Raw genomic sequence first — 15,262 nt, 5'->3', positions numbered from 1 at the left:
ATTGAGGAGATTTTGTGGGAGATTTGTGGAATTTTGAGGGATTTTGAGAAGACATGAAGAATTTTGACGTATTTTCTTGAATTTTGTGGAAATTTGTGGGGATTTGGTGGGATGTTTCTGGAATTTGTTGGCATTTTGAGAAGATTTCTGCAATTATGTGGAATTTTGTGGAAATTTGTGGAAATTTTAGGGGGATGTTTCTTAGATTTTTTTTGCATATTCAGGGGATTTTTTGAGATGTTTCTGGAATTTGGTAGGATTTTGAGAAGATTTCTGCAATTTTGTGGTTTTTTTTCTGGAATGTTGTGGGTTTTTGAAGAGACTTGAAGAATTTTGAGGGGTTTTTCTTACATTTTGTGGAAATTTGTGGAGATTTTGTGGGATATGACTTGAATTTGTTGGGGTTTTCAGCAAATTTAGGGAATTGTGTAGGACTTTTCTGCAATTTGGTTGGATTTTTCTTAGATTTTGCAGGATATTGAGAAGATTTTGTGGGAGTTTTGTGGAATTTTGAGGGATTTTGAGGAGACATGAAGAATTTGGTTGGATTTTTCTTAGATTTTGTGGAAATTTGTCTAGATTTGGTGGGATGTGATGGGAATTTTGTGGGATTTTTTTGCAATATTGTGGTATTTTGTGGGATTTTGAGGAGACATGAAGAATTTTGAAGTATTTTTCTTAGATTTTGTGGAAATTTGTGGAGATTTGGTGGGATGTTTCTAAAATTTGGTGGGATTTTTTTGTATTGTTGTGGAATTTTGAGGTGTTTTGAGGTATTTTGAGGAGACGAAGAATTGTGAGGGATTTTTCTTAGATTTTGTGGAATTTTTTGGAGATTTGGTGGGATGTTTCTGGAATTTGCTGGGGTTTTCAGAACATTTAATGAATTGTGTGGGATTTTTCTGGAATTTGGTGGGATTTTTCTTGAATTTTGTAGGATATTGAAAAGATTTTGTGGGAGTGTTGTAGTGCATCTAAAAATCTTGGTACCTCCCAAGGGTAAAACTCACCTCTGGTTTGTGTAATGTTAGTCCCTACCTGAAAACCTTCTTTCCCCCCCCCCCTTCCCATTGGCTGTGACCTCCCTGCATCCCCTAATCACCCCTGCCCCCTGGTATAAGAGATAAGATCCAGAGCATTTCGGTCTCTCTCTCTTGCCCCGGATGGACGACAGACAATAAACCCGGGATTATTCCAGCAAGTTTGAGCCTCCTGTGTCTAGATACTTTGAGTCCGTGTTGTATCCACTCCAGGACCCCCTCCGCTGCCTGTGCCCAGAGACGAGCAGGCTCCACGGGGGGTGGGACAGAGGGGTCCCAGTGGGGAGTAGGATAGCAACAAGGCCCTGCAGTGTCACAATGGTGCCAGCGATTCCATGAGGCCTTGCAGTGTCACAATGGTCTCTGTGGTCCCACAGGCCCCTCAATGTCACGTGACTCCTCTGTTCCATGAGGCCTGAAATGTCACAATGGACCTTGGCAGTCAGCAGTGTCACAAAGGTCTCCTCTGGCTCCACAGTGTCACCCTGGACCTTTGGTTCCATGCAGCCCTGCAGTGTCACAAAGGCCTCTTGGTTTCACGAGGCCCCACAGTATCCCAATGGTTCTCTTGGTTCTGTGGGGACCACAATGGTCTCACTGGTTCCATGAGGCCCCTCAGTATCACAATGCTTTGTTTATTTCATGGTGCCCCACAGTGTCACAGATGTCCCTTGGTTCCATGGGCCCTGTGCTGGTGCATTCCCCCCTCCCCTTCTCAGGCTGCCCTGCCAGCTGAGAAATGCTCCTTGGGCCTGGGCCTTGGCCAACAGCCCCTGGGCTCAGCTCCTCTGCAGCTCATCAGAAACACTGTCTGCTCCCAGGCACTGCTGCTGCCCAAGCAGCTCCTGCTTGCTTCAGGAGCAGCCCTGGGAACTGTTCCTGTTCCCTGCGTGGCACAACATCCCTGTTCTCAGCCTTGCAAAGAAAGCTGTTGATGCCAGGTGTGGCCAGGATGAAACATTGCTGTGCCTGAAGCCCCTCTCTTGGGGCCCTACAAACAGCGCTCCAAAAGGAGCCCCTTGCAGCTCTCCTGGGCCAGCCACCTCCCTCGGAGTGGGGCCTCTGTAAGCCGGGAACTCTCCCGTTTGCTGCACTCGGGGCATCCCCGAACAAGGACGGAGCCTGGGCCGATCCCCCCACTCCTCCAGGCTCAGCCCTTGGCCCGCTGGGGAGATGCCAAAGCATCCGCAGGGAGCATTTCCCTGCCCTGCAGGGGAATTTCTCACAGCTGCCTTGCACTGCCTCTTTGTGTCTGTGTGCACACACCAGTGCTGTGCCCTGGCAAATGTGGCAGAAATGCTGCTCTGGGAGGGGCTGGAGTGCCTTGGAGATCTGAGTCAGGCAGGCCTGTGAGTGAGGGTAAGTCATGAGGTATAAGCTAAGTTAAATGCTGCATAGTGTTCTTCTTTTGCTCCATTGTTATGTTTAATATAAATGATAAGCTAATTTAAATACTGTTTAGTATTATTCCTCTGCAAATTTGCTAAGTCATAGGTTATAAATTAGGTTAAATACAGTAAATGCTGTTGTTTTGCTAAATTGTGACATTTGAGGTTTCATTTAAGGTTAAGGTATAACTGAAGTCCTGTTAAGTTTGTGCTCTGTTAAGTGAGCCAACTCTGGGATGTTATCATGTGTTGCCATACAGCGGTACTGTGATGTCACAGAAGACTGTGATGTCAAAAATTCAACCCGTGATGTCACAGTCTGTTCTGTGATGTCACATGCTGGTCTGTCATTTCACAGAGCCACCTTCGATGATGGCAGTCTCTGCTCAATGGTCTCACACCATCCTTTATGATGCCAGAGTCAACTTCGTGATGTCATAACCCCATCAGTGATGTCACACAACCATCTCTGTGATGTCAGATACCCTGTAATGTCACAGCACATACTTTGACCTCACAACCAGGTCCATGATATCATACAGCCATGTCATGATGTCACAGCCTGATTACTGATGTCACAGAATCCCTTCTATGATGCCATAGCTGCTCAGTGACCTCACACAACAAACTCTGTGATGTCACAGCCCCATCTGTGACTTCACACAACCCACTCGGAACTGTCACACAGCCCCTTTCTGACATCACAGCTGCTCTGGGGCTCCAGGACACAGCCACAGAGGTGCTGCTGTGACAAAGCCCCCTCTGGCACATCCCACAGCCCCTGGCAGTGCTGAGCCCCTGGCAGCTCTGTCTGGGCCTGCTCTCTGTGTCCCTGAGCTGCCCTGGCAGGGCCCCAGCCCTGCTGGGCTGTGCTCAGGAGCTGCTCCTGACCAGAGCTGTCTCCCTGCTGTGGTCTGTTCCCATGGCAACATCTGCCCCATTGTTATGGTCTGTTTCCATGACAACCATCACAACCCCTGTTGCTATGATCAGTCCCTTGGCAGCTCCATGGAGACCCCATGCCAGGGGTGGTTGCCATGGATACCAGCTCAGGCCTGGAGCCAGAGCCCATTGCCATGGCAACCATTTGCAGTCCCATCCCCAGGCTCATGGGATCACAGAGCCACAGAATTGGCTGAGTTGGGAGGGAGCCATGGGGATCTTCCAGTCCAACTGCTGTCCCTGCACAGGACACCCCAACAATCCCAGCCCGGGCCTGGCAGCGCTGGCCAAACGCTGCTGGAGCTCAGCCAGCCCTGGAGCTGGGAGCCTTCCCTGGGGAGCCTGTTCAGTGCCCCAGCAGCCTCGCGGGAAAAACCTTTTCCTCACATCCAGCCTAAACCTGCCCGCCTCAGCTCCAGCCACTCCCTCCACTCCTGTCCCTGGGCACCAGAGTAAAGAGGTTCCTGCAGCCCCCAGCCAGGGACCCGCTCCCAAGGCTGCTGCCATGGCAACCAGGCCTGGCACCAGCTGGGATGCTCGGTTTCCCCGGGCTGGGCTTCAGGAATGGCATTCCCCAATTTCCTGCTCCTGCTGAAACCGCGCTGCTGCTTGCTTCCCTCCCACCTCCCATGGAAAGCACAAAAGGCAAAGATCCCAGGCTGGGATAAGAACAATTTATTGAGAACAGCAACGGGATAAGGAACAAACAGACACAGAAACAATTTTGGTAACAGAAAGGATAAGACCATTCACAGGGAAAACTAAAACACCACTGACTCTTCCTGGACACGTATTTCCTCCTGCCAAGAAAGGACACCCTTCTCTGGTGAGAGAGAGAGTCCTTTTCCTGCTCCTGGCAATGACCTGAGATGGGACTGAATATAATGACAGGGTGTCATGGGGTAGCTTTACCTTTAAGACAGCTTGGAGGGAGAGGAAGTTGAAGCTGCTGGTGGCTGATGGGAGTTTTTCCTCCTGACCAATTATCGGTCATTTCCAAGAATTGACAGCAGATCTGACCATTAAAAAGTGAATTCAACTTGTAAACACCCCCTTAAGAAGTACAGACAGAATTCTCTTGCCCTCTCTGGTTTCCGGCATTTGAAGAGGTAACAAGGCTCTGTCTCGGCCTCCTCCCCCCTCTCCAGGCCGACCAGGCCGCGGTGGAGGGGGGAGGGGGAAGAGAAGCAGCGCTGGTCAGCCGAGTGTGGTTTTCAGTTTTTGTTGCATGGCCAGACCCTCACATTCTTTGATCCCACATTATGTCATTGCCACAGGCAGGAAAAGGTACAGGTGTCTTCCCAGTATGGATCACAGGGAACATGGATCACCAGGTCTCTGCCCAACGTCGGTCCTCCAAGGGGGGATGAAACTGGAGCAATGCACAAAGCTCTTCCTGCACTTGGGGCATTTACAGGGCTTCCCTTACTGGTGCCTCCGTTGGTGTCTGGCCAAGCTAGATTTGTCTGAGAAGCTCTTCCCACATTCCCCACACTTGTAGGGCCTCTCCCCAGTGTGGATGCGCCGGTGGGTGATGAGGGTGGAGTTTCGCTTGAAGCCCTCCCCACAGTCGGGGCAGCGGAAAGGCCTCTCATCCGTGTGAATCCGCTGGTGCAGGAGGAGAGTGAAGCTGGTCTGAAACCTCTTCCCACACTGGAGACACTCGTAGGGCCTCTCCCCTGTGTGGATGCGCTCGTGGATGATGAGGTGGGACCTCCGGCTGAAGGTCATCCCACATTGCCCACACTCATAGGGCCGATCTCCGGTGTGGATCCTCTGGTGGCTGATCAGGCTGGAGCTCTGGCTGAAGCTTTTCCCACATTCCCCACACTCATAGGGCCTCTCCCCAGTGTGGATGCGCCGGTGCCTGATGAGGTGGGAGTTTTGCTTGAAGCCCTCCCCACAGTCAGGGCAGCGGAAGGGCCTCTCATCCGTGTGAATCCGCTGGTGCACGAGGAGAGTGGAGCTGGTCTGAAACCTCTTCCCACACTCGGAACACTCGTAGGGCCTCTCCCCAGTGTGGATGTGCCAGTGCCTGAAGAGGTGGGAATTTTGCTTGAAGCCTTTCCTGCACTTGGGGCAGCGGAAGGGCCTCTCATCCGTGTGAATCCGCTGGTGCCTGAGGAGATGGGAGCTCCTCTGAAACCTCTTCCCACACTCGGGACACTCGTAGGGCCTCTCCCCAGTGTGGATGCGCTGGTGACGGATGAGTTGCGAGTTAAAGCTGAAGCCCTTCCCACATTCCCCACACTCGTAGGCCCATTCCCCAGTGTGGATCATCTGGTGGCAGATCAGTTTGGTGCTCGACCTGAAGCTCTTCCCACACTCCAAGCACTTGTAGGGCTTCTCCCCATCCTGAAGCTGCTCATGGACCACCAGCTCAGAGCCCTGGCTGGATCTCCGGCCACCTTCCCGGCACAGGGTGGGTCTTTCCTCCTCAGAGCACCCTGGGATGGGTTTGGAGCCCCTCCTCCGGCGGGATCTCCAGGGATTTTCCTCCCCATTGGGTTCCTGTGGTGTGGAGCTGCTCAAAATGGCCTCTTCCATGAGGTTCTGCCGTGGGGATTTGTCCTCCCTGGTCTCCATCCTCAGCTCCTTGTCTGGGGGAGCAAGGACAAGGAGAGGATGGGATTTGCCTCCGTGCCAGAGGGAAGGGGAAGGAGATCCCCCCAGCGCGTCCCCGGCAGGACGGCGTCGGCAGCGGGGTTGTCCTGCAGCCGGGGGCCAGGCTGGGCTGGGAGATGGAGCAGGAGAGAGGGGGAAAGGGGCACTGACTTCCTCCTCACCTGCCTGGGTGTCCTGGGGCATCTTCCTCTTCATCCCAGCTGCCCTCTCCATCTGGCCAAGGTTTGGGAATGAGAAATCCTTGTTTCCGGAAATATACAATGCATGAGTACATTGGGTTAGGGTGTTCCTCGTGATCAAGTTCATCTCTAGAAGTCACCGGGCATCTGGGGCCCATAAAAACCCCCCAAACACCAAAATTCAGCCCTGAAAATGCCTCCCAGGAGTTCCCCATCTCTGTTCTCTCCCAGTTGCGGTTTGGGGATTCCCCCCGTCCCAGCTGCTGGGGGTCAAGCTTGCACTGGGGTTCCTTTGTCTGCTCGGTCCCTGCCTACCCCAGGTTGCTGGGAGTGCCTGGAATCCAAAACGTTCCCCCCGTTTCCATCTCCTCATTTAGGAATGATGGGGCTTTTTGGATTCCTATGGTCCCTTATCCCCTTACTCTCTGCTTTGGGGTGCAGAAGGTCCAAGGAGTCCCCCCTGCCCCACTCCAGGCTGTTGAGGGTCCTTTGAATTGTGGCGCTCCCCCTCTCTGGGCTCCCCACTTTGGGGTCCTGGGAGTCACAGGGCTCTGCTCCCCCAGGCTGCCTCTGAGAGCAGCCGCCACCAGGACCCCCCAATGTCCCCCCAAGGGGCATTTTCTGCTTAGCTTTGGAGTTCTTCATTCTCCAAACATTCCCCCAGAAAAACTCAACCCAGGCACCCCCCAGGATATCTGGGTCAAGCTCCCCCTCCCTGGTCATTGCTGGGATAGGGGGTGATGATCCCACGGGTGGGATCTCATGGGTGACAAGGGGCTGTGAATTCAGGGAGTGCTCGACCTCATGTTTCCTCCTCCTTTCCATGATCCTCCTTTGTCCCTCCTCTTCTTCTTCCTCCCTAACGCCAGCTTCTTCTCCTACGTCCATCCCTTCTCACTCTCCTTCTTCATCCCTCCTCTTCCATCTCTCCTCCTCCTCCCCCAGGAGCAGTGACACCCTCGGTGCCCCGTTCCCAAACCCCTCACAGCCCACGGCAGGAGCGGGGATGGAGCCGGGACAGGTCGGGATGGGCAGCGCGGGGCTCTCCGCTGCTCCCACCCGCTGGGGACGGGGGGAACCCGGCCCGGGGAAAAGGAGAGGGAAACTGGGAAAATTGGGGGCTGCAGATCCAACCTGGGGCTGGCTGGGGACCCTGGCTGGGGACTGCCAGCCCTTGGGGCTACTCTGGGGAGATGTGGGACCGGGGAACGCAGAGAGGGCTGGGGGATCCCAGGAGTGGCAGCACTGGCAGGGACTGGTTTGGACTGGGGTAACTGGAACCTTACTGGGGTAACTGGGAATGACTGGGAATGAGCACAAGCATGCTGCGGGCAGCTGGGATATACTGGGAGTGTCTGTGACCATACTGGGAACAGCTGGAACCACACTGGGAGAAACTGGGAGTGAGTGGAACCGTGCTGAGATGGACTGGGTCTATTCCAGGGACAACTGGGATCATACCGGTAGGAACTGGGAAGAATTACAACTATTCTGGGATCATACTCAACTGGGATCATACTGGGATCACAGTGGGAGCAGCTGGGTCCCTGCTGGCTGAGACTGGGATCCCACTGAGGGTGACTGGAATCATACTGGGATTGACTGGGAGTGGCTGGGAACAACTGGGATCATGCTGAGAGCAACTGGGAGGAGCTGGGAATGACTGGGAGCATGCTGGGGCTGACTGGGATATACTGGGAGAGACAGGGAGTCCCAGGGATCACACTGGAGGCTACTGGGGTCACACTGGCACTGCCAGGGAGCAACTGGGGGCCACTGGCCTCATACTGGGAGTGACTGGGATTAGACTGGGAGTGTGAAGGAAACTGTGTGAGGGAAAAAATGGGAAAAAAACCAAGATAAATTCAAGGAAAATATAAGAGAAAAATCAGGGAAAAGCAAAAAAAACCCAAAACAACCAAAACAGGGAGATATAAAAAAAAAGGGGGGAAAAAGCACGGAAAAAATTTGAGAGAAAACTGGGGAAAACCAGGAAAAATCTGGGGGAAAAAAAAATACCTCAAGGAAAAACTGGGGAAAAAATCAGGAAAGTGGAAAAAAACTGGGAAAAATCAGTAAAAATCAGAAAAAATGGGGAAGAAATCAGAAAAAATAGGAAAAGAAGGAAAAATCAGGAAAAAAACAGGAAAAAATTGGGGGAAAAATGGGGAAAATCAGGAATAAAACTGGGAAAGGATTGGGAAAAATCGGGGAAACTAAGGAAAAGAAAGAGAAATAAAATCTGGAAAAAATGGGGAAAAAAATGCAAAAAAACCAGGAAAAATCAGGGAAATTTGAGAATAAATTGGGAGAAAAGTAGGAAAAATTTGGGAAAAGAATAGGGAAAAATCAGGAAAAATTAGGAAAGGCGTGAAAAAAATTAGGAAAAATCAGGGAAAAATATCAGGAAAAAAAAGATTAAAAACCTCGGGAAAAATCCAGAAAAATCATTAAAAAATTGGAAAAAATTTGGAAAAATCAAGGAAGAAATCTGATATATTTGAGAATAAATTGCAAAAAAAGCAGAAAAAAAATTAGAAAAACAATTTATAAAAAAGATAAATCAGGGAAAAATCAGGGAAAAAAATAGGAACAGGATAAAAATTCAGAAAAAAAAAAAAAGAAAAAAATCAGGAAAAAATTGGGGAAAACCAGAAAAATTTGGGAAAGGAAAAGGGAAAAATCAGGGAAAAAACTGAGAAAAAAACTGGAAAAAAATACAAAAACCAAGGAAAATTTTGACCAAAAATTGGGAAAAATTGAAAAAAATCAGAAAAGAAAGAGGAAAAAATCAGGAAAAAAATATCTGAAAAACTCAGGAAAAAATGGGGAAAATAAGGAAAAAAATTATGAAAAAATTGGGAAAATTGAGATGAGTGAGGAAAGAAACCTGGAAAAAATCGGGTAAAATCGCTTAAAAACTTAAGAAATATAGGGAAAAATCAGGGAAAAATTGTGAAAAAATCTGAGAATAATGAGGAAAAAATTGGGAAAAGAAGAGGGAAAAATCAGGAAAAAACTGGGAGAAAAAAATTGGGAAAAAACTGGGAAAAATCATGAAAAGAAAGAGGAAGAAGAGCAGGAAAAATTTGAGAAAAATTAAAAAAAAAAATCAGGAAAACAATGAGGAAAAGAAAACGGGAAAAAAGACCACAACGAAAAATGGGAAAAAACTGGGGAAAAGCCAGGAAATATTTAGGAAAGAAACAGGCAAAAGTCAGAAAAATTAAAGAAAAAATGGGGTAATATTTGGACAAATCAGAGAGAAAAATCAAGAAAAAATGGGGAAAAAAATTTTAAAAATTATGAAAAATGAATGAAAAATCAGGAAAAGAAAAAGTGAATAAAACCTGGAAAAAATCAGGAAAAAAAACCCAGGAAAAAAATCAGAATAAAATAATGAAAAATTGAGGGAAAATCAGGGAAAAAACTGGGAAAAATCTGGGAAAAAATTGGGAAAATACAGGAAAAAACAGAAAAATCAGGTAAAAATTTAAGAAGTTACAAAAAAGACGGAAAAACTTGAGAAAAGAAGAGGGAAAAACCAGGCGAAAATCAGGGAAAAAAATCAGGAAAATTTGTGAAAAAACTGGGAAAAAATTGGGAAAACAAGGAGAAAAGCAGGGAAAAAATGGGAAAAATCAGGAAAAATCAGGAAAAAAATGGAAAAAAATAGAAAAAATTGGGAAAAAAATTGGGAAAATTCAGGGAAAAACCGAGGAATACAAAGAGGAAAATTATCTTAAAAAGCTGGGAAAAAAACTGGGAAAAAATGAGAAAAATCAGGGGAAAAAACGGATTGAAATCCCTTTATTCCATTTTTCCAAGGAATTTTGGGAATTGCCTACCTGGGAGGTTGTGGAAGAATTTCCAGACCTGGGAATCCGAGAACTGAGGAAAGGTGAAATTGCGGATGAGCTGGTTCGGGTTTTTCGGAAGGCTGATGGCCTGGTCCTCTTACAGCTTCCAGAATGTTCGGATGAGTCCCACGCCTCCTTCCAGCGGGAAATCATGAAAAAATCATGGAAAAATCATGGGAAAGCTGTGATTCAAATTCATGGACTTTTGCCCACAAAACACCCTTTTTTTCCCGACAAAATTTCAATTTTTTCCCCAAAAATTTTAATTCCTCCCCACCTAAAATATTAATTTTTTTTGATAATTAAATGGGAAGGATTGGGGGAAATGGGGGAAAATAGGATGGAAATGGAGGAAAAATGTGGAAGAGTTGGGGAAAACTAGAAAAAAATGGGGAAAAATGGGGAAAAAGAGAAAAAATGGAGCAAAAGTTGGAAGAAATGGAGAAAAAATGGGATGAAAATGGGAGAAAGTTGTGGGAAATGGAATGGAAATGGAGGGAAAATTGGAAAATTGGAGGAAAAAAAATGAAAGAAAACGGGGATAAAATTCTGGAAAAATAAAACCAGAATAAAAATGAGGAAAAAAATGGGGGAAACTGGGAAAAAAATGGGATAAAATGGGAATAAAAATTGTAAAAATGAAGCAAAAAGGGGGGAAAATTGGAAGAAAATGGGGAAAATAGGAGAGATCATGGGTGAAAAATAGGGTCTATGAAGCAAAAAGAGGGTAAAATGGGGAAACAGGGAAAAAATGGATTACAAATGGGAAAAAAATGGGGGAAACTGAGGAAAACATGGGGAAAAATTGAGTAAAAATGCAGGAAAAAATTGGGAAAAAATCAGAAAAATTGGGAAAAATTGAGGAAAAATGAGTTAAAAAGGGGAAAAATAGAGGCAAAAAGCGGAAACATGGGGGAAAAATGGGGAAAAATAAAAAAATAGGATAAAAATGGGGGAAAAATTGTATGAAATTGGGATAAAAATGGGAAATAATTGAATAAAAATGTGAAAAAATGGGATAAACTGGAGACAAATTGTACTCTAATAGGGAATGCCTGCGAGTGATTTGGTTTATAGTGGGGCACAGAGGAAACTGGAGGCACACGGGGTGAGCAACTGGGCAATGCTGGGAGCAGCCACTGCCGGCACCGGGAGCCCCGAACCCCTTTCCCGGCCATGCCGGACCCGCATCCCCCCGGCCCCTTTGCCGGGGCTCTGCCGCCACCGCCACCGGGACCCCCCAAAAACACCTCCCGGGGACCCCCGGGGTGTCCCCGAGGGGCATCTGCGGCTCGGCTCTGGAGCCCTGCCATCCCCAAACATCCCCCCCAAAAACCCCAAAGCCAGGGAGCCCCGGGGTATTTGGGGCGAGCTCCCCCTCCCCGGGCACCTGCGGGATGGGGGGCGATGGTCCCGAAGGAGCTGCAGATGCAGAGAGCGGGGAGCGCAGGTGGAGCCTCCTCTGCCTGCTCCAGCTCTTCCCCCTCCTGCTCCTCCTCTTCCTCCTATTCTGTCCCTCCTCTTCCTCCTGCTCTGTCCCTCCTCTTCCTCCTCCTCTGTCCCTCCTCTTCCTCCTCCTCTGTCCCTCCTCTGTCCCTGGGCGTGGTTCGGAGCCCTCGGGTGAGCGGGGCCGGGCCGGGACACGATGGGAAAGGGCTGGGTCCCCCCCAAACCGAGCTGGGGGCAGCGGAGCTTTGGGGGAACAATGGGAACGGGGCGGGACAGGGGAACAGGGGGAGGTGGGAGCACTGAGGGTCCCCCAGTTCACCCCAGGAGCCCCAAGCCCCGTCCCAGCCCCCCCAGTTCCCCCCGCAGCCCCGGCTGAGGGGGGCTCAGCCCAGGAGCCGCCGTCGTTCGGGGCTCCCCCGAGTGCAGGAACGGGAGAGTTCCCGGCTCGGGGAGGCCCCAGCACAGGAGGGGATCTTGTCCCTCTTCCAGGGCCTTTCAGGGTCTTCAGGCCCCTCTCAAGAGGAGTTTTTCTCTTTTTCAGGTTTTTTGGGGGGGATCCCACCACTACAGGGGTGTTTTTTCCTCCCCATTTTAGGGTGTTTGTGCGGCCGCAGCCCCACAAGCCCCTTTTGAGGGGGGATCATGATGGCTTTAAGTGACATTTTTAGGGGTGTCCCCACCCCAAGCCCCTGTAGGGGATGTTTTGTCCCCCAGGGTGGATTTTGGGGGTTCTCTCTACCATGGCCGCTTTAAGGGCCCCCGGTGTTGTCGGGTCCCACTGTAACTCCTCTTAAAAGGGCAACACCGCTCCCGTTGGTTCCGGCAGTGGAGCCCGGGAGGGGTTGGGGGTCCCGGGAGGGGTTTGGGGGTACCTGGGTGATGCCGATGAAGGCGATGGGGTCCTCATGCTGGGTATAAACCTTTGTGAGGGTTTCCTGGGGGGTTTTCGGAAGTTCTGGGTGTTTTTAGGGCCACGGTGGTATTTGGGGGGTTCTCAAGGGGGTTTACAGGAACCCTGATGGGGGAATTTGGGCGATCCCGGGGATGAAATTGGGGGTCCCAAGGTTGTTTTGGGAAACCTGCTGGTGATGGACATGGGGACCCCATGCCAGGTATGTGTCGTGGTTTTAAACCAATAACTAAGAAAATTACTTACTTCTTGCTGTGAGATATGGATTAGAACAAGAGCAAAACAGGCATACAACTTAAAAGGGAATAAAAAAAAAAAGTTTATTGACAAACTACAATAATAAGAACACCAGAATAAACTTCCAGAAAAACCTTTCCATCCCTTATCTACCCACTATTCCCTTGTTCACATGACAACAGAGACAAAAACTCTGGAACTCTGATAGTTAAAACAGTCCCAATTCTTGCTAGTCTTTTCACCCGTCTTTATAGAGAAACAGAAGTTTCTTCCTGTTAATTTATGGAGTTTCTCACAAGAAAACTATTTTTGTTATAGTTTTCTATTGCCCTAATGTTAGCTGTCTAGAGCTGCTATTATTAGAGTTCACTCCTCTCATTTTCACATCACTCTGAAGTGTGTATGGGCCATGCGTCTAGAGATAGCATTTTTAAGGATAAGTTATTCAAAGGCAAAAAAAAAAAAAAAAGTCTTCTTCATCTGTTTCTGTGAGCTTCACCAGAAAACAGTTTTCTCATTGCCTCTCAAGGCTTCAAATCTCTCAACAGTTTTTTCATTGCCTCTCAAGGCTTTTAATCTCCCAGCACTTCACTATACTATAATTACTCTTTACTCAAATTTACACTTTGAACACTATTCCTCTCTAGATCCTATATCATGAATTAAAGGAGTTCTTTTCAGGACTTCATTGTCCATCTCCATAGTTTTAACAGGGAGATATTTCAGCTTAATTAAAGCATCTTCTTAATTCTCTACCTTTCCTGAAGCTTCTTTTCTTTCTTGTCACTGGTAGTTTATAAAGTCTCTTTTCATGTTGATCTCTCTCTCTCTCTCTCTCTGGATAAAAAGATTAATCCGCAAGTCTCATCTGGGTAATGAAAGAGTTAACATCTTGCCCAGGCTTTTGTAGATGGTTCGGAGATCTCTGCCGAACAGGAGCTGGAGCCGTCTGCGATGGAAGGTTCCTCATGGCTGCTCTGGAGCGTGTGGTCGCTGCTCCAACCCGCTGCAAGTCCAGGGCTTCTCTCTTTCTTCACTGGGCAGTTTCTAGTGAATTAGTTACAGCAAAACCTGCAGCCGAGCCAGAGATCGGCTCCGCCCGGGCCCGAGAAAAACCTTCCCCAGGCCCCCCCATCTCCCGGCCAGGAGACGGGGCAGGCCCGGCCCCATCCCCGCCCGGCCGCATGGCCTGGGCAGGGACGGGAGGCCTGGAGCTCCGCCACCCTCCACAGCCAGAAAACAAAGAGAACCCAGAGAGCTCTGCTTTTACATTTTAAGGTAGGGTTCACAAGTTGATCCCACTTTTCAATGGCCTAAACTACTGTCAATTCCCAGCAATGACCGATAATTGGTCAGGAGAAAAGACTCCAAGCACTTCCCAGCAACTCCAACTCCCTTAAAGGTAAAGTAACTCCATGACACTATGATGTCACTGCCCACTCTAGGATTTCATATCACCACCATGTGACTTGACAGCCTGTTCTGTGATGTCTCACAACCAACCAGTGATATCACAATCCACCCCGTGGTGGCTCTGTCATGTCACAACCTGCTCTGTGATGTCAGAATCCTTTCTGTAATGATGTACATTCGACCTCTGATGTCATAGTCATGTCTCTGATGTCACAACCCACTAAGTAACATCACCCAGCCCACTCTGTGATGTCATACAGCCACACTGTGACATCACACACGTCTTTCTGATGTCACAGAATCCCCTCTATGACGCTGTAGTTGCTCAGTGACCTCACACAACAAACTCTGTCGTGTCACAGCCCCATCTGTGACCTCACACAGCCCCACTCGGAGGGTCACACAGCCCCTTTCTGGCATCACAGCTGCTCTGGGGCTCCAGGACACAGCCACAGAGGTGCTGCTGGGACACAGCCCCCTCTGGCACATCCCACAGCCCCTGCCAGTGCTGAGCCCCTGGCAGCTCTGTCTGGGCCTGCTCTCTGTGTCCCTGAGCTGCCCTGGCAGGGCCCCAGCCCTGCTGGGCTGTGCTCAGGAGCTGCTCCTGGCCAGAGCTGTCTCTCTGCAGCGCTGCCTTTGCCAGGAGCTGCCTCTGGGCCAGGAGCCCGGCCCAGCTCAGCAGCACAGACACAGCACCAGCACTTTCATCACCCTCTCGGGCCTTTGGGGCTCTTGGCATCACTCTCAGTCCCTCAGAGTGTGCTCCAGAAACTCCTCAAGAGCTCCAAGTCAGATGGAAACACTGAAGTTTCTTGTAGTTGAAATGAGAGACACGAGTGAGAAAGCGTCCCCAGGTTCCAGGTAGAGCAGAAGACTGGAGGCCCTGATGGCAGCTGGGGACAAGCAAGGGAAAGGTGTCTGTGGTGCTGAGCAAAGCTGGATGTGTTTCAGGAATGGCAAGGGCCAAGGGCTGAGCCCCAGCCCCTGGCAAGGCAGATGCTGTCCCTCCCTCATTGCTCAGGGCTCTTCCCGGGCCACTGGCATGTGGGGATGTGCAATGCCAAGGGCAGCACCATGGGGCGGCCCCTGCCAGGCTGCTGAGCAGGGACAAGGAGGCAATGAGGCCCCAGGGCTGCCAGGGTCACTTGTCCCCTGCTGGCCTCAGGCCCAGGGCCAGCAGCCATGGCCAAAGGGCTGCACAAGTTGCCTCTGGCAGGGC

The 15,262-nt window shown here is 49.6% G+C and overlaps 1 protein-coding gene across 1 annotated transcript in view; it reads right to left on the bottom strand.

Annotated features, from left to right (window-relative positions):
* The window catches only part of LOC147647176 (serine/threonine-protein kinase pim-1-like), a 90,580-nt gene that overhangs the window by 61,709 nt on the left and 13,609 nt on the right, over window positions 1-15,262 (bottom strand). The window contains exon 2 of the mRNA XM_086872424.1: window positions 12,356-12,418. Coding sequence (XP_086728550.1) covers window positions 12,356-12,418 — 63 coding nt within the window. The remainder of the gene's footprint in view (window positions 1-12,355; window positions 12,419-15,262) is intronic.

The sequence above is a fragment of the Cyanistes caeruleus genome, unplaced genomic scaffold (genome assembly GCF_971803275.1).
Source record: "Cyanistes caeruleus unplaced genomic scaffold, bCyaCae1.hap1.1 HAP1_SCAFFOLD_65, whole genome shotgun sequence".
Lineage (NCBI taxonomy): Eukaryota > Metazoa > Chordata > Aves > Passeriformes > Paridae > Cyanistes > Cyanistes caeruleus.
Note: the sequence above shows the minus strand (reverse complement) of the source record. Positions and strands in the feature narration are given on the sequence as shown.